Genomic DNA, 26,464 nt, shown 5'->3' with positions numbered 1-26,464 from the left:
GCTATTGTAAATAGTGCTGCGATAAACATAGGGGTACATTGGTCTTTCTCATACTTGATTGCTGCATTCTTAGGGTAAATTCCTAGGAGTGCAATTCCTGGGTCAAATGGTATGTCTGTTTTGAGCATTTTGATGTACCTCCATACTGCTTTCCACAATGGTTGAACAAGTTTACATTCCCACCAGCAGTGTAGGAGGGTTCCCCTTTCTCCACAGCCTCGCCAACATTTGTTGTTGTTTGTCTTTTGGATGGCAGCCATCCTTACTGGTGTGAGGTGATACCTCATTGTAGTTTTAATTTGCATTTCTCTGATAATTAGCGATGTGGAGCATCTTTTCATGTGTCTGTTGGCCATCTGTATTTCTTTTTTGGAGAACCGTCTGTTCAGTTCCTTTGCCCATTTTTTAATTGGGTTATTTGTTTTTTGTTTGTTGAGGCATGTGAGCTCTTTATATATTCTGGACGTCAAGCCTTTATCGGATGTGTTATTTTCAAAGATATTCTCCCATACTGTAGGGTTCCTTTTTGTTCTATTGATGGTGTCTTTTGCTGTACAGAAGCTTTTCAGCTTAATATAGTCCCACTTGTTCATTTTTGCTGTTGTTTTCCTTGCCCGGGGAGATATGTTCAAGAAGAGGTCACTCATGTTTATGTCTAAGAGGTTTGTGCCTATGTTTTCTTCCAAGAGTTTAATGGTTTCGTGACTTACATTCAGGTCTTTGATCCATTTTGAGTTTACTTTTGTATATGGGGTTAGACAATGGTCCAGTTTCATTCTCCTACATGTAGCTGTCCAGTTTTGTCAGCACCATCTGTTGAAGAGACTGTCATTTCGCCATTGTATGTCCATGGCTCCTTTATCAAATATTAATTGACCATATATGTCTGGGTTAATGTCTGGATTGTCTAGTCTGTTCCATTGGTCTGTGGCTCTGTTCTTGTGCCAGTACCAAATTGTCTTGATTACTATGGCTTTATAATAGAGCTTCAAGTTGGGGAGTGAGATCCCCCCTACTTTATTCTTCTTTCTCAGGATTGCTTTGGCTATTCGGGGTCTTTGGTGGTTCCATATGAATTTTTGAATTATTTGTTCCAGTTCATTGAAGAATGTTGCTGGTAGTTTCATAGGGATTGCATCAAATCTGTATATTGCTTTGGGCAGGATGGCCATTTTGATGATACTAATTCTTCCTAGCCATGAGCATGGGATGCGTTTCCATCTGTTAGTGTCCCCTTTAATTTCTTTTAAGAGTGACTTGTAGTTTTCAGAATATAAGTCTTTCACTTCTTTGGTTAGGTTTATTCCTAGGTATTTTATTTTTTTTGATGCAATTGTGAATGGAGTTGTTTTCCTGATTTCTCTTTCTGTTGGTTCATTGTTGGTATATAGGAAAGCCACAGATTTCTGTGTGTTGATTTTGTATCCTGCAACTTTGCTGTATTCCGATATCAGTTCTAGTAGTTCTGGGGTGGAGTCTTTAGGGTTTTTTATGTACAGTATCATGTCATCTGCAAATAGTGACAGTTTGACTTCTTCTTTGCCAATCTGGATTCCTTGTATTTTTTTGTTTTGTCTGATTGCCGTGGCTAGGACCTCCAGTACTATGTTAAATAACAGTGGGGAGAGTGGGCATCCCTGTCTAGTTCCCGATCTCAGCGGAAATGCTTTCAGCTTCTCGCTATTCAATATAATGTTGGCTGTGGGTTTTTCATAGATGGCCTTTATTATGTTGAGGTACTTGCCCTCTATTCCCATTTTGCTGAGAGTTTTTATCATGAATGGATGTTGAACTTTGTCAAATGCTTTTTCAGCATCTATGGAGATGATCATGTGGTTTTTGTCTTTCTTTTTGTTGATGTGGTGGATGATATTGATGGACTTTCGAATGTTGTGCCATCCTTGCATCCCTGGGATGAATCCCACTTGGTCATGGTGTACGATGGTTTTGATGTATTTTTGAATTCGGTTTGCTAAAATTTTGTTGAGTATTTTTGCGTCTATGTTCATCAGGGATATTGGTCTGTAGTTTTCTTTTTTGGTGGTGTCTTTGCCTGGTTTTGGTATTAGGGTGATGTTAGCTTCATAGAATGAGTTTGGGAGTATCCCCTCCTCTTCTGTTTCTTGGAAAACTTTAAGGAGAATGGGTATTATGTCTTCCCTGTATGTCTGATAAAATTCCGAGGTAAATCCATCTGGCCCGGGGGTTTTGTTCTTTGGTAGTTTTTTGATTACCGCTTCAATTTCGTTGCTGGTAATTGGTCTGTTTAGATTTTCTGTTTCTTTTTGGGTCAGTCTTGGAAGGTTGTATTTTTCTAGGAAGTTGTCCATTTCTCCTAGGTTTCCCAGCTTGTTAGCATATAGGTTTTCATAGTAGTCTCTAATAATTCTTTGTATTTCTGCGGGGTCTGTCGTGATTTTTCCTTTCTCATTTCTGATACTGTTGATTTGTGTTGACTCTCTTTTCCTCTTAATAAGTCTGGCTAGAGGCTTATCTATTTTGTTTATTTTCTCGAAGAACCAGCTCTTGGTTTCATTGATTTTTGCTATTGTTTTATTCTTCTCAATTTTATTTATTTCTTCTCTGATCTTTATTATGTCCCTCCTTCTGCTGACCTTAGGCCTCATTTGTTCTTCTTTTTCCAATTTCGATAGTTGTGACATTAGACCGTTCATTTGGGATTGCTCTTCCTTTTTTAAATATGCTTGGATTGCTATATACTTTCCTCTTAAGACTGCTTTTGCTGTGTCCCACAGAGGTTGGGGCTTAGTGTTGTTGTTGTCATTTGTTTCCATATATTGCTGGATCTCCATTTTGATTTGGTCATTGATCCATTGATTATTTAGGAGCGTGTTGTTTAGCCTCCATGTGTTTGTGAGCCTTTTTGCTTTCTTTGAACAGTTTATTTCTAGTTTTCTGCCTTTGTGGTCTGAAAAGTTGGTTGGTAGGGTTTCAATCTTTTGGAATTTACTGAGGCTCTTTTTGTGTCCTAGTATGTGGTCTATTCTGGAGAATGTTCCATGTGCACTTGAGAAGAATGTGTATCCTGTTGCTTTTGGATGTAGAGTTGTGTAGATGTCTATTAGGTCTATCTGTTCTAGTGTGTTGTTCAGTGCCTCTGTGTCCTTACTTATTTTCTGTCTGGTGGATCTGTCCTTTGGAGTGAGTGGTGTGTTGAAGTCTCCTAGAATGAATGCATTGCATTCTATTTCCTCCTTTAGTTCTATTAATATTTGTTTCAGGTATGTTGGTGCTCCTGTATTGGGTGCATATATATTTATAATGGTTATATCCTCTTGATGGACTGAGCCCTTTATCATTATGTAATGTCCTTCTTTGTCTTTTGTTACTTTCTTTATTTTGAAGTCTGTTTTGTCTGATACCAGAATTGCAACACCTGCTTTCTTCTCTCTGTTGTTTGCTTGAAATATCTTTTTTCATCCCTTGACTTTAAGTCTGTGCGCGTCTTTGGGTTTGAGGTGAGTCTCTTGTAAGCAGCATATGGATGGATCTTGCTTTTTTATCCATTCTATTACTCTGTGTCTTTTGATTGGTGCATTCAGTCCATTTACATTTAGGGTGATTATTGAAAGGTATGAATTTATTGCCATTGCAGGCTTTAAGTTTGTGGTTACCAAAGGTTTAGGGTTAGCTTCTTTACTATTTTACTGTCTAACTTAACTCGCTTGTTGAGCTATTATAAACACAGTCTGATGATTCTTTATTTCTCTCCCTTCTTATTCCTCCTCCTCCCTTCTTCATATGTTGGGTGTTTTGTTGTGTGCTCTTTTTAGGAGTGCTCCCATCTAGAGCAGTCCCTGTAGGATGCCCTGTAGAGGTGGTTTGTGGGAGGCAAATTCCCTCAACTTTTGCTTGTCTGGGAATTGTTTAATCCCTCCTTCATATTTAAATGATATTCGTGCTGGATACAGTAGTCTTGGTTCGAGGCCCTTCTGTTCCATTGCATTAAGTATATCATGCCATTCTCTTCTGGCCTGTAGGGTTTCTGTTGAGAAGTCTGATGATAGCCTGATGGGTTTTCCTTTGTAGGTAACCTTTTTTTTCTCTCTGGCTGCCTGTAATACTTTGTCCTTGTCTTTGATCTTTGCCATTTTAATTATTATGTGTCTTGGTGTTGCCCTCCTTGGATCCCTTGTCATGGGAGTTCTGTGTACCTCTGTGGTCTGAGAGGCCATTTCTTCCCCTAGTTTGGGGAAATTTTCAGCAATTATTTCTTCAAAGACATTTTCTATCCCCTTTTCTCTCTCTACTTCTTCTGGAATACCTATGATTCTTACATTGTTCCTTTTCGATTGGTCACTCAGCTCTCTTAAAATTCTTTCATTCCTGGGGATCCTTTTATCTCTCTCTGCATCAGCTTCTCTGCGTTCCTGTTCTCTGTTTTCTAGTCCATTAATGGTCTCTTGCATCTCGTCCATTCTGTTTTGAAGTCCTTCCAGAGCTTGTTTTATTTCTGAATTCTCCTTCCTTAGTTCTTGCATATTTCTCTGCAAGTCCATCAGCATGGTTATGACTTTTGTTTTGAATTCTTTTTCAGGAAGACTGGCTAAATCTATCTCCCCAGATTCCTTCTCAGGGGAAGATGTAGCAGATGCCGAAGCTGTCTGGGTTAGTCTTGTCTGGATCATATTTTTTTGCCTTTTCATGTTGACAGGTGCTATTGACTGTCAGCTGGGAGGGCCAAAATTTTCACTTGCTACTGGCCTTTCTTTACTGGGACATCTGCGACCCCTAGTGGCTTGTGTTGGGTAATTGCGTGTAGACTGGGTCTTTGTGTCTTGCCTGGCCGGAAGGGAGAAATTTCCCTTTCTGTGGGCGGAATTTGTCTCAGGCTGCTTCTCTGCTTTAGCAGCGCCCGGTGGGGTAATGGATGGGGGGGCTGCTTGACTGTTTGCCTCCGTGAGGGGTCTCAGAGCTGTTGCCCAGGGGGTTAGTGCACCCGGTTTTCCCTGTAATTTCCAGCTGCTGTACTGTGACCTGGGTTGTTTCCGTCAAGCTGTTAAGTCCCTGTCCCTTTAAGACTTTCAAAAAGCCCCCGCTTTTCTTTGTCACAGGGGCAGCAGCTTCGGCACCCGCTCAGAGGTCTTACTCCCTGTTCCCCCAGTATCCAGGGCCCCCTGGGCATGTACTGTGTCTGCGCTCTGGCCCGGATGGCTGGGGCTGGGTGTTCAGCAGTCCTGGGCTCCGTCTCCCTCCCGCTCTGCCTACTCTTCTCCCGCCGGGAACTGGGGGGAGGGGCGCTCGGGTCCCGCAGGGCCGGGGCTTGTATCTTACCCCTTTCACCAGGCGCTGGGTTCTCGCTGGTGTAGCTGCAGTCTGGCCACTGTCCTGCGTCTTCTGGTCTCTCTTTTAGGGCTAGTTGTGTTTGTTGTATTTTCAAAAGTATATATGTTTTTGGGAGGAGATTCCCACTGTCCTACTCACGCTGCCATGTTGGCTCCGCCTCCTCTGCCGAGAAAGTATTTTCTAACTGTGACAGCAGTGAACAGTGATAATGATCACTGCAGGCAGATAAAGATGCTGGGGAGAGTTGGTGTGGATAAAATGTGAGTTCCTGTGGCCAGGATTCTCACCTGGCCCTGGTTGATTAGCTCACTGCACACCTGTGGGCAATACATGGCTGTTGACTCTATAAAAAGAGCTCCGCCCAGTGCTCTGGGTGCGACATGGTGGCAGGGCTGCAAGGCTGCAGGAGAGCAGAGCAGAGGCTGGAGTTGTGGCAGTGCCGAGGACAGAGGCCCGGAGGACAGCTGTGCGGGACGACTGTGCAGAGAGGCCCAGAGGACAGCTGTGTGGCACGACTGTGCAGGCAGAGAGGCCCAGAGGACGGCTGTGCAGGACGACTGTGCAGAGAGGCCCAGAGGACAGCTGTGCAGACAGAGGGGCCCAGAGGCAAGGGGAGAGAACAACTTGCTGCATGCAGACTTGCTCTGAATGGGATTTTAGTGACTGACCTGCCACCTGGAAATAAAGTTGGATATAACCCTTTCACCCCAAGAACGTTTTGCTGTCAGTTTCTTTGGTCACACTGAATCCATAGTGAACTTGCCCGGGGCTGAAACCCATTGGCAAGACAGTTGGGTGCTTTGAAAGTTCTAAACTTGAATTCTGTCTCTTCACTCAAGTAAGTCTTAGTGTCCTCATTTATAATTAAGAGACACAATATTTACTTCATAAAGTTAGCTGTGAGGATTAAATGACAAGACATCTGTAAGCTCCCTTGCTTCATGTCTAGCACTTACTGAAAGGCAGAAATTAGTTACTTTGTTGTTTTGAGTTTAATGTGGATTTGGGTGATTATGATGATCAAATAACATATGACCACAAAGTAGCTTCCAGTCTTACTTTGGGAGCTAAGTTTTTCCAAGCTATGGATATTTACTCAAGAACAAAGAAAAACTCAGGACTTATAACATTTCACTCCTTCACTTAATAATACAGAGCTACAAAAAAGCATCCTGACTTCATCTCTTCAAATTTTGAGGCAAGCAGGGATATCAAGAACACAAGAGACAAGCCACCAAAACATGCAGAGAGAAGTCAAGGAGCAGTACTCAAGACAATGTGTGCAGCAATTCTACTTAATGTCACTTTCTCAGAGAGGCCTTCCCCTGACGGAGCTACCTAAAATGGTACTGCAGTGCATACCCTCAACCTACCCACTTCCCTACTCAGTAACCTACCTTATTTTTTCTTATGGGACTTTGTCTTGCCAGTGGGTTTCAGCCCCAGGCAAGTTCACTATGGGTTCAGTGAGACTGGGGAATGACAATGGAATGTTCTTGGGGTAAATGGGTTTATTATCTGGCTTGTTCTCCCAGTGATACTTCGAGCACTAGAATTATATCTGCATCTAACAATCTGCAGGTCTGTAAACCTCCTTCATCTCTGCCTCTGCACTGGGCAGAGCTCTTTATAGACTGACTCAGTCAGCTTATTGTCCACAGGTGTGGAAGCAGTAGGTCACTTACATTATCAAGTAGTTTAGGTTCAAGTGAGGATCCTGGCTTTATGAACTTTCATTTCCCCACAGACTTACTATGACTGATTTCATATTTATATATATTTTCATTGACTCTCTACCTAAAAGAACTTGGTTTTGATCATGGCTGTATCACTAATGCCTAGAATAGGATGTGGCACTCAAGATATATTTATGTAGTGACTAAATAAGTTATTTATTGAGTGCTTATTGTGTGCAGGTAATGAATTTGGTACTTGATTTACTTAAACACCTATGTAGCTCTTACTATGTTCAAATCCCATTGGGAGACATTAATGGTCACAATTCTGAGAAATTACATGGTGATTTCTTTCATTTTACATGTGAACAGAGAGGCTCAAATGTGTTAAGTGGTTTGCTCACTATTCTCCAGCTGGTAAATGTCAGTGAACTAGGATCTCCAATTAGGTTGGCTTACTCCCAAGGTCATGTTCTTCCCCCTACAACTCTGATGGGGTGGAAGGTTTCAGATGTACGAACTGTAGTCAACATCACAGAATCTTGAGTTTAGAGCTGTATGAAGTTAGAAGAGAGTGATGAACAATGAGCTTGGCTCTGGTGAGGAGAAAGGAATTCCTCAGCAATCATTTGGGTTCAAGGTAGGCATATGCTAGACATTGGTGTATTGTCCCCAATGAAATGTTTGTTTCAGGTAGCACTGTTCCTCTGCTACTGCAACATGGTAGGAAAACTGCCACTGGTTTGAGTATCTGAGGAAAGCATGTTTACATCATGCAAACAGCTTTATACAATATCTATTAACAATTTTTTCCTGATTTGTACAACCGGCAGAGGCATGATATACTCTTTCTGATATGAAAGGAGAAAATATGAGCTCACTCTCTGGCAACTTCATATTCAAGTATGCAGTCATATATTTAGTATGCCAAATGTGTATGTGATCGTCTTGCCAATGGGTTTCAGCCCCAGGCAAGTTCATTATGGATTCAGTGTGACCAAAGAAAATGACAGTAAAACATTCTCAGGGTGAAAGGGTTATACCCAGGTTTATTTCCAGGTGGCAGGTCGGTCACTAAAATCCTGTTCACTCAGAGCAAGTCTGCACGCAGCAAGCCGGTCTCTGCCTCTGGGCCTCTCTGCCCTCACAGCCGTCCCACACAGCTGTCCTCTGGGCCTCTCGGCCTGCACAGTCCTCCCAGCACAGCCATCCTCTGTGCCTCTGTCCGTGGCGCTTCCACCACTCCAGCCTCTGCTCTGCTCTCCTGCAGCCTTGCAGCCATGCTACTGTGTCACCCAGACCACTGGGCGGAGCTCTTTATATAGAGTCAATAGCAATGTATTCCCCACATGTGTGTAGTGAGCCAGCCAAGCAGGGCCAGGTGAGAATCCTTTTATGAATAATAATTGAAGCTACTAGGTTTTTTTCTAACAAGACAAGGGTCAAGAACCTGTATGATTTGAAGGTGAAATGACATATAGACTAATATTTTCATTGGCTAGGGAAAGTAAATAATTAAAACATTGTTAAGTTCTCAGTCATACATAGATGCAAGTGATAAATTCTACAGCTTTTAGGTAAAACCCAAAGCTAATCCCCTCTATTGGATTTTTAAGGATCTGATTCAACAGAAATTTATTTATTTTATAAGTTTCAAATATTTTGTCTTTCAGAAAAGTCACATTAAAATACAAATAATAACTCTTTTATTGTTGGTTCTCAGATATTTTATTTGTAGGACATCTCATTTGTTATTTTGTATAATTTAAAACCTCAAATGGTAGGAATATAAAATGGTATAGCTGATCTATCTATCTATCTATCTATCTATCTATCTATCTATCTATCTATCTATCTATCTATCTATCTATCTATCTATCTATCTATCTATCTATCTATCTGCTATGAACATTCCTGTATAACTTTTGTGTGAACATATGCTTTCAATTTTTGTGTATATATGTATATATATCTCTATCAGATATATATATATATCTATATCTCTATCAGATATATATATATATATATGTATATATATGATGTAGCCACTGTGGAAGATACCTTAAAAGTTACTCAAAAAGTTAAACACAGAGTTGCCACTTGACCCAGTGTGGGGAAAGCTGGGGTTCCCATGGCCTGAATCATCACCTGAACCTAAACTATTTGATGATTTAACTGGCCTACTGCTAGGCTAATGCTTCCACACCTGTAGGCAATAAGCTATTATTATTGACTGAGTCACTATATAAAGAGCTCTGCCCAATGCTCTGGGTGGAGGCAGAGACAAGGAGGATTACAGACCTGGAGATCATTGGATGCAGCAGACGTAATTCTAGTGCTCGAACTGTCGCTGGGAGAACAAGCCAGATAATAAACCCTTTCACCCCCGACTCCCGAACATTCCATTGTCATTCCTCCGTCTCACTGAACCCATTGGCAAGACACCCAGCAATTTTATTCCTAGGTATATGCACAAGAATTGAAAGCATATGTTCATAGCAGATTATCATAATAAGCAAAAAGCAGAAACTAATTGTTCATCAACTGAATGGATAAACAAAATATAATGTTTATCCAACATAAAGGAATATTAATCAGCCATAATGATTGAAATGCTGAGACATGCTAAAATATGGATAAGCCTTGAAAACTTGCTACTTGAAAGAAGCCAGACACAAATGCCCCATATTATATGATTCCATTTATATTAAAGATCAAGAAGGGCAGATCCACAGAGACAGAAAGTAGACTAGTGGCTGCCAGGGCTGGGGGCAGGGGTGATGAAAAGATTCTGTAATTAGATAATGGTGATGGTTTTACAACCTTATATTCTAAATATACTAAGTTCCATTGAATTGTACAAGTTAGGAGGGAGAGTGAATTCTATGGTGTGTGAATCTCAAAGCAAAAAACATAAAACTACAACGACCCAAAAACCCACCACTAACAAAAATCTGGTTTGTACTCCACCCCCTTACACCTCCTTAAATGTATGCAGAACAGTGAAACTTCTCATTTTCTCAAATCCAAATGGGAATAGCAGCTGGATTACTGGGGAGTGGTTAAGAAGAAGTAATACAAATAATTATGGTCTATTTATACAAATACAAATACAAGCCATGGAACAAATAAATTATGGAAGCCAACATAATTATTTACAATACAACAAGTTATGGAGGATTTATGGTATGATAGCATTGTGTGAAAGACTTTGGTATTAGTGACAGGTCAGTATGGTGGGCTGAATAATGGCACCCTAAAGATGTCCACATCCTAAGCCTTGGAATCTGTGAATATGTTAGGTTATATGACAAGGGGGAATTAAGGTTGCTAATTAATTGACTCTAAAATATTAGACTATCCTGGGTTATCCAGGTGGGTCCAATGTAATCACAAAGGTCCTTAAAGTGTTAGAGTGAAGCAGAAGGGAAAAATTGGAGAGATGGCAGCATGAGGACTTGACCAGATGTTGGTGGAGAAAGGGGGCCTGTGAGCCAAGGAAAGCAGGTAGCCTCTAAACTGCAAAGGGCAAGGGAAAAGAGTCTTCCTCAATGCCTTCATAAAGGAACATTGCCCTGATGATGCCTTAATTTTAGCCCAGAGACCCGTTTTGAACTCTGACCTCCAGAATTGTAAAATAATAAATTTGTAATATTTAAATCTGTGATAATTTGTTACAGCAGTAATAGGAAACTAATAGTCAGTAAAGGTCAGGTCCAATGCTATGAAGCTCTCTTCCAAACTAAGGAGAATTGGGAGAAATAAACAGGGAGATACAGAGGCAGTGGGTGAAGAAAATAATCCATTAAAAACCAAGTACCAGTGGGTAATCTCAAGAGCCAGAGATTTTTGCAAGTCTAGACCTGTATCTGCTGTTCCCCAGTGCTTCATTAGCATAGCACTTGCTAAGTTCTTTCAGATCAAGTCTTGAGAAATGTGCTTACCCAGATATCTCTAACTTGACTCAGAATTTAGTTTTCATTTCAGTTTCCTTCTAAACAGCCTAGGAGTTCTAGCTGGCTTTGAAATGACTTATGGCTTCAGGCAGGACAGGATGTTTTAGTATCTGTCAGGAAGTTTCATCAGCTCTTGCTTCTATAGGAAAATAATAACCTAAGAACTGAAGGCAGAAAATAATAACCTAAGTACGAATGCACTTAGGGTACTGAATGTGCCTCATTCTGAGGTCCCAGTGTCAGTCAGTGACCCTGATAGTATACTCAACAAACATTTGTGTCTTAATATATACTGAGTACTTGTTTTAAGAATTGTTCCATGCCCTTCCACATATCTTTATTTTATTTAAACCACATGACAACTCTTCAAGGTAGATAACTCCATTTGATAGTTAAGAAAAGTAAGGCTCCCTTTAATTCCTCTCCCCAGGGAACCAGAAAGTTTATTTCCCAGGGGAAAAATGCACAGCCCACTTGTCTTGCCAGTGGGTTTCAGCCCTGGGCAAGTTCACTATGGACTCAGTGAGACTGAGGAATGACAATGGAATGTTCTTGGGGTGAAAGCATTTATACACAACTTTATTCCCATGGTGGCAGGTCAATCACTAGATTCCAGTCCACTTAGAGCAAGTCTGCATGCAGCAAGCCTCTTTCTGCCTCTGGGCCTCTCTACCCTGGCAGCTGTTTCAGTCTCTGTGCTCGGTGCGGCCACCATGCCAGTCTCTGCTCTCCTGCGGCCATGCAGCAGCCATGCGACCATGCCACCATGCTGCCCAGAGCACTGCGTGGAGCTTTTTATATAGTCAATAGCACTGTGTTGCCCACACGTGTGTAGTGAGCTAGCTGATCAGGGCCATGTTCCTGGCCATAGGAACCTTCACTTTATCCACACCATAGCAGACTATTGAACTCCTTTTCTAAGAAACCTACCCTAAAAGTTTCTACCCTAAAGCATTTCATTCCCTGGGGTGCTCTGGACTCTCTACCCACAAAACCAGGTAAGTTATTAAAACTGGATCTGGACTTAATGGGCTGCTTTCTGCCTACAGGGCCAGCTAATTAGTCTTAATTATCTCATTATAGATTCTAAGTATTTCCAGCTGCTTCTTTACCCCTTATTGCCCACTCCTGTCCCCCATGTCTATTTTCCAGATAGTCTCTGCCAAGTCATGGACACAGGTGATACACTGATGTACTCTTCATATCTATCAGAATATTTGCTATTTCTGATTAAGGTTCTCACTGGCTAAATCCTCCTGGGGCATCAACCTCTGTGTTTCTTTATCCATGAGAGTGAATATGCTGTGGCCAATTATTAGACATAAGGACAAATCTGAAAAACCACATTTGATTTTCACTGATCATAGAACTGTAATATAACCTATATAGGGCAAACAATAAACACAAATCTGTTTATTTGATAGAAGCTTAGAAAGTAATCCCTTCTCCCTTCTTCTCACTGCCCCCAAGCCTCAAATCAATCATTCAGTCCAAATAGTTCAAATAAAAATAAGGATGAAAAGTTATATTTCCTAATTGATTGAGAATGTGAAAGGTGAAGTACAGCTTAGCAAAAGTGAATGAGAATGTGTGGTCAGAGGGCTACAAGGTATATGACTGATCTTAGGCAAGTCATCTGATTCCTCTACATCTTACCTTTCTAAGAAAAACAATGCATAATACCTATTTCAGGTGGGCTGTTGAGAGGATCAGATAGGGTAATTTATGTGAAAGTGGTTTGCAAACTAAATATGTGTAAACAAATGTTAGTTGTTATTAATAAAGAAAAGGAAAATTTCCTCCATTTTTACTTCTACTAGCTTTTTCTAATATGACTGCTTCTTAGAGTTTGAGTATCTGAGGAAAGCATGTCAGATCCTACCAACATGCTTTGCATCTATGTAGGTCAAGATAAGGTACAATCTTAAAATGGCCAAAGAAAAATGACCGTTAGGGACACTGAGCAATTCTACATTTGTGGCTGATAAAAATTTAATTTGCAACTAACAATATTTGGTTTTCCCCAAAACAAAAAGCCCTTTTTTAAAGCTCTTTCCACACTTCCCCTTTCAATATTTGTCAACTGAATTCACCTCCATGCAAATTAAACAAAATAGAATGTTTTTATTTATTCAAGTATTTTATACTGAACAGCTCCCTGGAGGTTCTCCATTTACTGGCTTGGGTAATATTATCTTTCCTTTAGTTTATTAGATTGACAAAGTTAATTTAAAAATAACCTAGGGAACTTTAAGTGATTCTTGGAAGGGCAACATGCATGCACATATGGTCGGTCACCCATTATTTTCTGTATGTGTGCTATCTTATGAAAGGAGTTTTTGCATTAATTTTTAAGAATACAAAAAATAAATTGCCAACATGAAATATTATCATTCTGATGATGAAATGCTTTCACTTCTGTTCTTTATGTAAGTGAAAATTTCATCTAGTTTAGCCAAGGAGCAATTTGATAAAGTGGTACAACTGTTTATTGCCAAAAAAAACCCCATTTTAGTCTGAAATACAACCTGGGGCACAGAGCATCTAATTAAATTCATACAAAGTACAAATTATTGAATAGAATCCAAAATGAATTTCATAGTAAATACCAATTAATGTGACACCCAATTTCTTTCCCCTTTTCTAGTCACTCCAATGAGCATGGCTTACACACAAATATGCTTTATATTTCAGTCCAAGTATCACATCCAATGCTTTGCAAGCAGGTTGGTTAGGTGTTTTTTCCTATTTGATTCTTACAAAAAAAAAATCAGTGATACAAAAAGTTCCTCCTCAAATTCTTTAACTTGAGAAGAATTTTCACTACCTAATATTTTTATTTCTCCCACTTAATACATGGATCGATACTTCTTTTGACAACAGTACTATCTCTTTTATCCTTGTTTCCATGATAGTGAACACACAAGAGAAAGCTGTAAAGCCACATACATATCTATAGGAATTTTGAGAGCAGCACCTAGTCAACCTAGCTGGTGAGACAAGGCTTCAATTAAAACTGTGTTCAACAACATTCAACAAATGATTGTCTGTAAAGTAATAACACTTTGAACAGAGAGCAACCGGTGATTAATCAAGCACAAGAGTGGCCAAGTGTAGCTCATCAGTTGTGAAAATAACAGTCACTAGATTTGTTTTGCTTTGGAGAGGCCAATGATCAAAGCTGTTCTCAGAGAAGCTGGCAGGCAGAGCTAATTCCAGGAGCCATAATGAATGGTGTATCATTCATTCACCAAATAACTACTGAGCACCTATAATGTGGAGATATTGAAACTGCTGCTAGAAAACACAAAAAAGGCAAAGTTCATACCCTGAAGGAGTTCAACATATTTTGGGAAGAAAAGCAACTCTGTTTCTTGACAAGGGAGAGAAGCTTTGGTAATATATACCAGAAATCACCACTTGATGCTTACAGTATACATTTTTTTAAAAAAGTGAAAAAGGCTGATAAATATGGAAAGAGTTTCTTTTCAAACAATGTTAAAATTCCATGAATGTAGTTGCTTTTATTTTCAATTTGATCTACACTCAGATTCAATTTACTTATATCGAGCACCTACCATGTACCAGGCATTTCTATATAGCCTTTTTCTGTTTCTCCCAAGGTATCTAAGGAGTGCTTGCAATGTAACAGATATTCACCTTTTCTTAAAAAATAACTTTGAATTAAAAAATATCAATGTATACTTCATATTGTTATGGGTTAAATATTTCAAAGGAATCTAATCTTGGGAAACCGAATAAAATCCTATTAAGTTATTCAAATTTACACATTTTGCGTCAGTTTCTCATACCTCACAGTTTACATGGAAGCAATACTAAATAAAGGTCATCTTTAAAAAGGCAATGTACAGTGCACGGCAACATCCTGACTACCAATTATCAGTGCACTAAGAGCAGTGGCGCTGTGAATACAGAGAGTACCATCCTGCTGTGCTCTGCAGACTTGCTGGTGGATGGGGTTCATTTGTCTATGAGGACCATGTGACAAACGATCTTGACCCATTCCACTTCCAGGTCCTTAAGATGTGCATAACACAAACCTGTTTCTAAGAAATCTTTTTCAGGCAGTTCTCTTTAACTTTGGTCTCTCCACTTCTTTCACTCCCTGAGAGTCATTAAAAGAACATTTTTTAAGGCTTAGGAAATAAACTAAGTCTAGACAAGGATTTCACAGTCATCTTTAATGCTTGGACTACTGGAAAACAAAAGGGCAAGCTCCTTGAGGGCAGGGGCTGGTATCCCTACTGGCCTTTGTCTTGTTCTCAGAGCACAGCACACTGTGTTCTCTAAATGATTACTGGGGACAATGACAAAGAGTCTGGGTTGCTCCTTTTCTCTCCAAGGCAGTAGCCAAAGAGGTAATATAGGCCAAGTGTGTAGTATGCAAAGCTGTCACTCAGATCTCCCACTTGCCTTAGGTAGCAGATGATTAGGTTTCGTATGCCTGGTTTATACTCTTCAAATATTTATAGACAGTTCTCTTTGCCTCAAGCCCTAGTTGTCAGTTAGCCAAGTTATACATACATAGTTCTTTTAATCTTTCCTTAGAAATCAATCCCACTTAATCATTCTAGTTGCACTACTCTCAGCTTTTGGCTGTTTGTCTTTCTGGTAATTTATTCTGTTGAAGTGCATGAAAATAATACAGATGTGGAACAGAAAAGGGTTTGGTCACCTTTCTAGATAAGATTCAATGCCTTTATGTACAAAATAAAATTATTTATCCTTTTACCTTTTGCATGACCATATTGAAAAAAAATTCTTATTTAAGTTGATGGATCAATCAATACATTGCAAGAGAAAGGAAGAAAAAAGTACCATCAGTATATTCTCTAAGGATGACATCATCATTGATTGAACTCTCTCATGTGTCTATAATAACTGATTAATTTAACCTGCAGTATTAAAACGTGGGAAAAATGAGAATCCAGAATAACATGGTCACCACAGGGAGGCTTGGGTGCCCATCCTAAGGTACTATTTATCTGTGGATACTTCCGGCTAACTTTAGTTTTTCAATGAAAAAAATGTAAAAACAAGTTATTTTTTCACATTATAAAAGGAATACGTTAAAAAAATTTCAAATAATCAGAAATGCAGAAAAGTTACCTATAATTCACTACCCAAAGACAATATTTAATGTTTTTGAAGAATTCCATTTAAGCCTTTTTTTTTGCACATTCTTGCCCTCTCCCCATCACTCATACTATATGCATAGTTTAATACCTTGCTTTTTCATTTAATATTGTAACATAAAATTACACGTATTGCATTGTCTTCAAATCATAATTTTTAATGACTACAGACTATTTCATCAACTAAGTGCTTGTGCCATAATTTTACACAGTTCTCTATTGTTGGACATTTACATTGTTTCCATTTTTTTCTCTAGAATAAATATCATTACAAAGAAAATCTTTATGTGAAAAGCTTTTCTGTAAGTTAAGAATATTCTTAGGTTAGTTGCAGTAAAATTGATGGATCAATGGATACCCAGAAAATAAATTTTGACATAAAGAATGAAAATACTATTTGAAGTGAAAAATACCACCATACGTACAAAGATTTGTCTTTTGGCTCTGATACTAGCAAGTGAATACTCAATATTTGAAGGTTGTAGAAAACTGTCAAGGATGATAAATTCTAAAAAATGTAGTAGTCACTAGTATTCCCCTCCTTTATCCACACAGGTATATTATTGATCTCTTATTAAGCTTAAATTCTTAACCTTACCTAGATCTACCATCAGAAGGCGAGTGAGTGCTGTGTAGAAGGTTGTTCGGCACCTGAAGTCACTGAGACTGTAACTGTCATTGATGCCAAGAAAGGGGAAGTGTTCACTCTAATGAAAGCAAAAGAGCACTCAAAGTTACTAATGCTTTACCTAAACTATCTGGAAAATTCCAGTCATTAAAGGAAATAAGACTTACCGTGTGGTTTTTTAGCATGAATTTCACAGCATCTATCTTCCTAAGTTTTTTTAAAAGGATATAGGTAATACAAGTTAAGGAATCTGGGGAAATATAATCATCTTATCAATAGGTAATAAATAACAAAATAACACTGAACTACAATGGCATTAGTTTCTATTTATGAAGAATAAATATTATTTCTAAAAATTATTCACACAGAGATGCCTTTCATTCTGTTAAAAATGATAATTCATTATTAACCAATGCAATTACTTTTCCTGTCTTATACATATTCTGGTTATGGAAAGAAGAATGAATTTTATAATTAAGACAAAAACTTCTTTACTATTAAAGTCTTGATAGTGGAAAATTAAAACTGACCTTTTTATATTTTGGGTGTAACTTGAGAACTTTCACTTAATAGCATTTCATAAAAAATATAAAAGATCCATAATAGGCTATCAAGAAAGAAAATTATTCAGTTCTAAGAAACAATGAGTCAGCAGCAATCTAAGGAAATTCTGCTTTAGAAGAAAAAGATGAGAATACAATTAGCAGGATTTAGCATACTACATATTATCAAGTGTTGAAGGACAGGCTTAAAGGGCTTAATATTTCTCAAGTACCTATTAGTTGCAAGGCATTTTGTATTTGTTAATTCACCTCATCTTTACAATTATAGTGTTAAGTATTATTTCTAATCTGTAGATGTGAAAACAGAAACTGAGTAATTACATTATTTCCAGAGATTATGCAACTATGAATTGATAGTGCTGAGATCCGAACTAAGGTTTGGCTACAAAGACCATGTTCTTTCTCCTGTACTGCCTTATTACCCTGAACAGTGCAACTCAGAATGAGAGTAAAGTTAAGGAATCATAAATATGACAAGGCCTAAATAATTTTGGTTAATGCTATCATCAAGGAAGGGCTGATGTGGATTCTAGGAACATCTACTCAGTATACAACACACTCTTTGCTTATTTAGTCACTTAGGTGTGGGTCAAACGGGTAGCAAACACATCGGAGACAAGAGTCGGGAAACCTGGGCTCTCGGCTGGGCTACACCATTCAGTCAGCTGAATGAGTCTGGGTACGATAGTCAGTCACCCATAGCTCTAGTTCCCTCTCCAACAAATGAGTATGAAACCTATATCCAAGCTATCTTACAGGATTATTGGGAGGATCAGATAATGCAAATATCTTTGCCAATTATAAACCAGGGAGGAAGACACAAAGATGCAGATAATTAACATTTATAGAATGTCTCCTGCTTGCAGGGTTAATTCTCACAATCCCATGAGGTAGGTAGAATCACTTCTATTTTTTTGGATGAGAAACAAAGTGAAAAAATTAAATGAAACTTTTTAATAGACAAATAATTAGTATGATTTAGATTCAACTCCCTCTGACTCTAGAGCAACCAATCCAGTTGCACATTAAGCATGTGTATTTGGCTCACCTCCATATTAGACTGTAAACTTTCTAAGGGCAGGGGTGGCATCTGTGCATTTTCCTCAGTGCACTGCTCTCAGTGGGTACTCAATGCACTGTGTGTTCCCAGCAGGCTGCAGGGCAACAAGATCAGGGCTACTAGGTGGCAGGTCTTACCCTGTACAAAGCTGCAGATTTGACTTTTCCCCAGTGTAAAGCACTAAAAGAAGAGTTGCCACTCACACTTTACTCAGTTAAATATGGGTGGGGAATCAATAAACTATGAAATACCTTAAGTAATTACCAAATATAATTCTCTTAGAATTGTGAAGTTAAAAGTGGTTGGGTCTATAGGTGATAAGAATGCTGTCATTAATAGGAATCTTCCTGTCAGTGCTGTTAAATAGCAAGTCATGTTTGGACAATAGAACATTCATGGTAGCAATAAACAGGACATTCATAGGAAGAATCTCACTTGCCAAAGACACATTTTCTGTAGAACTGCACCTGTACACTTTGTACCAAGGCCAGACTTAATGCCTTTTAATTTCATTCTAAAGAAAAAAATAACTAAGAGTAAATAAATTTTTACTTTTTTTTCATTGAAGAAAAAAGTGAGATTTCATCTGAATATTTTAATTCTCTTACAGGAATTCAACTCAAAGGTAGTTATAGCCTTTAAGAGGGTGTGTATTTTTTTTTTAAAGGGCAAATGGATAGCCTACATCATCCTTATTATCTTTATTCTTTCATCTTGTTCTTCTTTAAGAGACTAGAGTCTTTACAGGTCGTGCCATCTGAGTTGGGTAGGAGCATCTGAGTTGGGTGGCAGTGGTAAGTTAGATTTCAGAGGTCTTTTCCGAACAGCTCGTAACAGTAAATGTGGTAATGGTTGGTAAACAGTAACAGCAACAGTAGTCGGAATGTAGATAGTAAGAGAATTTAGCAAGGGTCGCACATAGAACATGTAAATGGTAGAGCCAAGCTTCAAATCCAGATCTGTCTGACTCTAAAGTGTAAGCTCTTCTCAGGAGGTTACATCAGATTCATTTGACTTTAAAGAGGCCAGTGATTCTACAGCCATCACTAGTTTCTTGAGATACAACTGAAACTGGAACTAGGTCCCAGAAAGGACAGGAAATGTATCTTTAAGGAGGGACCTATTAATTAATGAGCCTTCATCACATCCAGGACTGAACAAACTCCATAGCCTGGTTGATATTAACTCACTAAACAAAATTCCCAGAAAATTCCTGTCTGTATCCATGTGGTTATAAAAAAGTTGAGGAAGGTGAAGATGGTCTTATTGATAGTCAGCATGACAGATGGAGAAAGGAAAGAAAAAAGTTGAATGAATGGTTTATCTTACAGATGATTGAAAATTTTGAAATCTATATCCTTGAAGAGGAGGATAGCCAGATTGAGAATTAACTGGTTTCTTAAGTTACAGGGTACCACACATGTCAGTAGCTGATGACACAGCAGAATCAAGTATGATTTTCCACGAAGCCTTTACTGAGTATCTGCCATATTTCACCAAACCTAAAATGCCACTGAATATTAAAAAACATTATTTTATGTGATAAGCAAAACTGTTTTAAAATACCATCAATTATAAGACATATCTTATTTACATAAATGCTCAAATATGAAGAAATTTCTGTTTTAGAATTAAAGTAGTATATTAGATACATGATATTCACTAAGCACAAGAGGGTGGATGATGGTATCTAAATAAGCAAGTATTTAAAAGCCATACATGTCTACAAATAGTTTTTGCAGATAGAATTAGATGCTAATGATAGAAGAAAGTTCACAAGTAAGAAAATCATGTGTTGGAAATTACCATAGGTAGGTGTTAGATACAAAGCATAATTACTGAAATATTAGTTATTTCAAATGTATGACTATGCTCATGAACTCTACTAGAAAAAAAAAATCCTAATAGGTATAATCAAAATGAAGCATCTTAAAGGATACTAATAACTACTTACAAGGAATAGAAATTAAGGTTCAGTCACTCAGCAAGAGGGGTAACAGTACGTTCAAATGCTCACTATGGAAGTTTTGAAACTATACAGGAAGAGAAAAAAAGAGCCCTACTGTCTAATAACTTATACAACCTAACAGGAGAGAGGACTAGCCAATACTAAGTTATGTTATATTCATCCCCAGATATATAGATAAGAACTAGGTATTCAGGAACATTAAGAAAAACAAAAGATGATAGGGACAAAATGAAGGGAATTAATGTTTAGTGTTCATCTACTATGTGACAGGGTCAGTAGTACTAGGTGCTTTATTATTGTTAGATAACATCGATGCATTGTTACATAGTTATTATTTTATTTAATCCTCAGACAATCCTAAGAGAGAGATAATATTCCCTTACTACAGGTGAAGTAACTGAGCCTCAGAGAATTAAATAACGGTTCATGTTCTTTCAGTTAACACAGTGACTAAGGATTATAACTGTTTTAGGATGGCTTTACCAAGTCTTTAGCAAGAGCTGAAAATTCAAGGGACAACTGAGTTACAATAGGTCAGATGAGGAAAACAGCATATATGGTGATTCAAAGATAAAGCAGGGTGTCCAGGGGAAGTTAAATTAATTTCCTTGGCCTAAGTATGAAGTACAAATTGTGGTTGAGTGTTGGATCAGAAAATTAGTTATGGGAATTTAGTAAGTCAAGTACCATTAAAAAACTCAAGTTCAAATCAGTAATTTTACTTTGACCTGAGAAGCAGATGGAAATGATTCCAGGCTTTTTGGAAGAGATATGATCATATCAAAACAATACTCGAGGAAGGTAATCTTGGGACCCAAGAATCTAAAAAACCGAGTGAAGGTCTGAATAAGTGGGCTATGGAAGAGGAGTAGAGAGGATTCTCACACGTGATTCTAAGACAAAAACAAAAAGAGCAGAGAAATTATGGGATGGCTTTTGCATGGATGATAGAGACAGAAAACAAAGAACTAAATCAACATTTCTTTTGATGCGAAATGTTAATAGAAGTATGCCTGAGGGATACATGTTGAAACTGATTTTATTTAACATTCTTAAAACCATCTGGAGATGGTGGTATTCACTGAAATAGAGCAGTATTTTTTAACACTATATCACAACAGCAGAATTACTACTGTAACAGATACACCCAATTTTACTTCCACCCTTCATGAATTCATATTTTATCCTAGACCTTTGTTTCATTTCTTCTCTTCTACTCTTCCTGACTATCTCATTCAGGACTCACACCCCGGGTGGGGAGATCAGTGAAAGGATGTGGATGTCTGGTTTGCACATGATGTGTATACTTAAATGGTTTGTATGTAAGCTATGTCTAAATGATCTTGAATAAAAAAAGTTCCCTCAAAACCATCATATCAAAGTGTCACACACCCACATTATTTTTAATGTGCAGATTTTCAGAAAATTAGTATGTAATTTATTTGAGTTAAATGAAAAAAAAGAAAAAGATACTACTCTAATAAAACACTGGACTTTGAGCTGGTAGGAGAAATGTAGTAAAGAAAGTCTGGAATCAGGATCAATTCTGTTAGAATTTAAAATCCGGGAGGGCAGGGTCTCTCATTTGTTTTTTTGCACTGTACTTAGCAAATGCTTAATTAATGTTTACTGAGTTGAGAGAAGCCAGTAAGATAAAGTAAATCATTAAGATATTTATAGAACTAAATCTAAAAATCACTATTTTATTCTTATTCAATGTCAAATCTAAACAACGTTTAATTCTGATCATTGCACTTAGACAAAGAAAGGAAGCTGGACGAGGTTTGAGGTTGAAAAAAAAATCATCATGGTGATCAAAGAGCTTGAACAAGAAATAGATTCTTTGGCTTGCAAAAATGAAAACAACTGAAATGAACTACTGAAAGATAAATAGATTTAGGATGCAAGTGGATAGGAATTATATTCACCAAATCCTGGTGTTCAGGAACTAAGGAGATAGTTTCTAAATCTTAGAGAGTTAGTCTGAAGCCAAATGGGAGGGAATTATTTCTTTAACAGTCAACCTGGGCCAATGTCATGGGCATCCAAGCAATGCACTTGCACAGGGTCCTGAGTTTAGAAAGCCCATGCTTGGTTCAGTGCTGTTGTTGAGATCTTGAAATTCTTAATTTATGAACAAGGTGCCCTGCATTTTCATTTTGTACTGAACCTTGCAAATTATGTAGGTGGTCATGCAGTAACCTGGAATAGTCATTAATTCTAAGAATTGTTGAAGTTAACAGTATCAACAGGGTAAAAACGAGTTTGGATAAATTCATGAATTAATGTATAACTCTTTTATGGGGTATGTTTTCAAAAAACTAAAGATATTTTTGGATTTACTCAAACCTTTGAAGATGATGTAATAAGGGCAACTACCAACAGAGGGCCCAATAGAAAATGAAATTTCCTTTTCCATTATTATCTGAAACCTAAAGTGAGACATGTTCCTCCGGTAAATTTGAGTAAACAATGAATTGCATTAGAAATATTGGTCAATTGTTTTTTGAAAGAAGAAAAAATTAAAATAATTATTAGTAAACTGAATTTTGGATGAAATGGAACACCTTCTTCCCTCCTGAGCATTTAAAACTAAGCTTATTTGATTGCTCTTATGACCCTTATTTTTTCTCCAGTTTTCCCAGCAGCTTCCTTGTTCTAATCACTTGAACAATCTCACTGCTTTCCCAGTTAGACAGAGATTAGAATTTATGACTGGAAAACATTTCAAAGAAGGAAAAGGATCCTCAAGTATTATACCTAATACTGTGGAGGGCTACCCCAGAACAGAGCCATTTCAACTCTACATGTTAGATAAAGCTATTCAGAATCTGGAATTCTTAAAATTTAAAGAGTATGTCAAAAAGTTACTCAGCTTTATTTGATCAATGTATTATATATGCTCATGTAATAAGCCTGATGGGAAAACATAAACTTTCTTTCAAAAAGGCCACTGGATTTTAAAATTAAAAGGGTTTAACCAACTTGGAAAGCTTCAAATTTGACAAGCAGAAATCTTGGGGTAAAATGCAATGGGCTCTCCAGTTAAAATACAGGGATTTAATGTAATGGCAGCCTCCTCACACTTATTATTATTATTTGGGGAACTAGACTCTCTCTAAAAATGTCAAGTCTTCCTTTTCTGAGTGCAGACAATGTCTTACAGAAAAACGTCTGTGGGGTAAGTACTGTACGTAACTTTGCTGTTTCGGACATATAGTTCTATTTTCCAATTATCTTAAGGCAGAAGTTCTCAAAGTATGGTTTCTGAGCCACCAGCATCATGCTGAAAATGCGAATTCTCAGGCCTTATAAACTCTCGGGGGTGGGGTCCAGCAATCTGTATTTTAGTTAGCACTCTAGTGATTCTGACATTCACTAAAGTTTGACACTACTGTTTCAAGGTGAGTAAACATAAGGCTTTTTAGCACTTCCTGAAAATGAGGATCTTATGTGATTTCAATTTTCAAACAAGTGGTCAGATACCAGAACATTAAAGTTCAGAGACTGGCTTTGAGGGCCACAAACACTGAGTAAGGTTCACTCTAAAGAAGATAAAAATAGGAAAAACAAAACAGAAGTATGTGAAGATATGCATTATGAAGTAATAAGGAACATTTAAAAACTTTATAGTATGATAACATGCTTTTCATTTGTTACTAATATTTTAAATAAAAATACTTATAATGTTAATATATAAACAGACTTCCACTAATAGAGACCAACTGGTGATGATTTTTATTTTGTGTAACTGTTTCTATTGCTGAAGAGTGCAGTCTTATTTTTAACACAGAAATAACATATTGCTATAAAATGAGGATTTGAAAACACATTACAGTAAAGAAATCGATAGGAAACAACAAACATACATTAGTAACCAGCAACTGCACTGAAACAGATACACCACTCACATATTCCATTATGTAAATGAATTCAAAGATATTTCATGACTGATCAGCTAGAAGGGACATAATGATTTATAATTCAAATAACTGAGCACTGAAATCAAATTGAGCTAATATATATTTCTAAATATGCAAACCTGAAATAATTGTTCAAAAATATAAATCAATGTACCCAAGTTGAAATCATTTGTATCCCTTGGTTTAAAATGTTACAGCTTTTAAACTTATCTATAAGTTTTCTGAAAATAAGACTTTTTTATTAACTTTAAGAAGGGCTCAAAAGCAATAAACAGCTTGTAAAATAAAAGGTCATAATTTTAGGATTAAAGGATATCTAGGAGATATAAAGTGATAGGAAAAGGATTTTAAATAGATACAAATAAATTAGGCATTATGCAAATCATACTAAAAAGAATACCAATCAAATTAATTTTATATTAGATTTCAATTCCAACCTAAAAAATAGGGTAAATCTAAACAATAGATCTGTGGTATAAAATACCATAAGCTTCTTTCCAGATAATATGCTTTCACAGTAATTCGTTGTGAAAAGGGCAGAGTTTGCAATACTAGGAAGTACTTATAAACCACTTCATATGTTAGAAATAAAGAGTATTTCAGCCTTATTAAAAAAAAATACAGGTTGAGCTTTTTTTTTAATAAGAAAAAATACATATCTTAAAAAGCCAAAATGACCAGTGGAATTGGGTTGTACATCACTTTCCAGTAAAAAGGAAAAACAGCCTGGACAGGTGTAATTTATCATTTTTCTGATTTAATATCAAAGAAATATATTAAAATAATAAAAAGAATCCTGAAATCCTCAAAATTTGTAGTGATAAATAGCCCTCCCTGTCTTTATTGCATTATACCTACTAACAGAAATATTGCATGGTGGATTTTGCCAGACAAGGACGATTATTTTCCAATAAAAAGTTGCATATTAAATTTCAGCATAAAAGTGGGTGTCTAATACTTTGGAAATCTTTTATGGTTTGCCAAGGAACACAATTTTAAACTTAACTAATACTAACATATTCTTGAAATGAACCTACATTTAGAGATTTCCATCCAATGCCACCCATTTTCAGAACGTTGTCCTCATATTAAAATACCAGCTAATCTTAGTGGTTAACTAAACCAACACTTATTTTTCACAACTCCTATATATTTGATGGTTAACATATAAGAGGAAGTCTACATGCCTCTCTGTCATTGGTAAAAACATGGAAATAGTATCAAATATAATCTAATAAGAAAGGATGATTCTGGTTTTAGATTTTAAAAATATGCTAAAGAGAGACTTAAACATTTAATGTGTAATGGGAAACCTTAAGTAGGATGTTGATTTGGTGGGGGCAATAATCAAAGAAGTGGTAAAAAAACTTAGTTTTCTTCCTATTACTTTTTTGTGTATCTTACTTAATGAAAGTAATATTCTTTTCAACTGAAAAATACTGAAGATAGAGTATTTACTCTTACAAGATAATATTTTCAGAACATTTTGACCTTCCTAAAATTAGTTACACACTTCCCCTTATAACAAGAATTTGTCCTGATAATTATGAAAAATCATGGACTAAGTGCATGGACTAATCATGGACCAAAAATCATTGCATACTTTCTTATGTTTCCATTTATTAAACTGGGTGGGTATAAACATATCTTGAACTAGTTGGGAATCTATTTAGTCACATAAATTTAATTGTCACTCTAAGTGCATGCTTCATAGTATATAGCTAATACAAGTAAAAAACATGCATTTACAGATAAGGCTAATGAGAGGCTTTTTATTAAAAAAAAACAAAATCGTAAACAGGGAAAATGTCTGGCCGATAGGAGGCACTTGTTAAGTTGTTTATATATGTTATCAGATATATACTAAAAAGGATATCCAACACAAAGGTCATTTAGGAGCTGAAGTGTCCTTGAAATTACAGGTTCACATCTTCCCCAGTATTTAAGGTTTTTAACACTAAACATGAAAAAAAAAGTTTTTTTATTGTAAGTAAGGTATTTGCTTTCGAAGTGAGAACATGGAAATACACATACATTCGTATAAGTTTGAGGACCTAAATCACAAATATCTCACAAAGTGAAAAGCAGGTTTAAATATCAGTGGAACATTTTCTGTTCTATTCTTTTCAGAGTACATTCAAGATTATATACAATCAGTGTACAATGAACATTGCTCTTCAAATGGTGTATAATTCTATAAATTTAGTTTTGTAAATTAAAAAGTTG

The 26,464-nt window shown here is 37.1% G+C and overlaps 1 protein-coding gene across 3 annotated transcripts in view; it reads right to left on the bottom strand.

The window, feature by feature from the left end:
• Positions 1 to 26,464, bottom strand: part of RANBP17 (RAN binding protein 17) — a 383,252-nt gene that overhangs the window by 83,794 nt on the left and 272,994 nt on the right. For all 3 annotated transcript variants that reach the window (XR_008993699.1, XM_036884800.2, XM_057491712.1), the window contains 3 exons: positions 26,115 to 26,195; positions 16,891 to 16,954; positions 16,694 to 16,802 (listed from right to left, as the gene is read on the bottom strand). Coding sequence is in view for 2 of the 3 variants with exons in the window: in XM_036884800.2 (XP_036740695.2) it covers positions 16,694 to 16,802; positions 16,891 to 16,954; positions 26,115 to 26,195 (254 nt within the window). In the remaining variant the exon portion in view is untranslated. The remainder of the gene's footprint in view (positions 1 to 16,693; positions 16,803 to 16,890; positions 16,955 to 26,114; positions 26,196 to 26,464) is intronic.

Source organism: Manis pentadactyla, chromosome 2 (assembly GCF_030020395.1).
Source record: "Manis pentadactyla isolate mManPen7 chromosome 2, mManPen7.hap1, whole genome shotgun sequence".
In the NCBI taxonomy this organism is placed as follows: Eukaryota; Metazoa; Chordata; class Mammalia; order Pholidota; family Manidae; genus Manis; species Manis pentadactyla.
The sequence above is the reverse complement of the archived record's forward strand: the minus strand, read 5'-3'. Positions and strand labels throughout refer to the sequence as shown.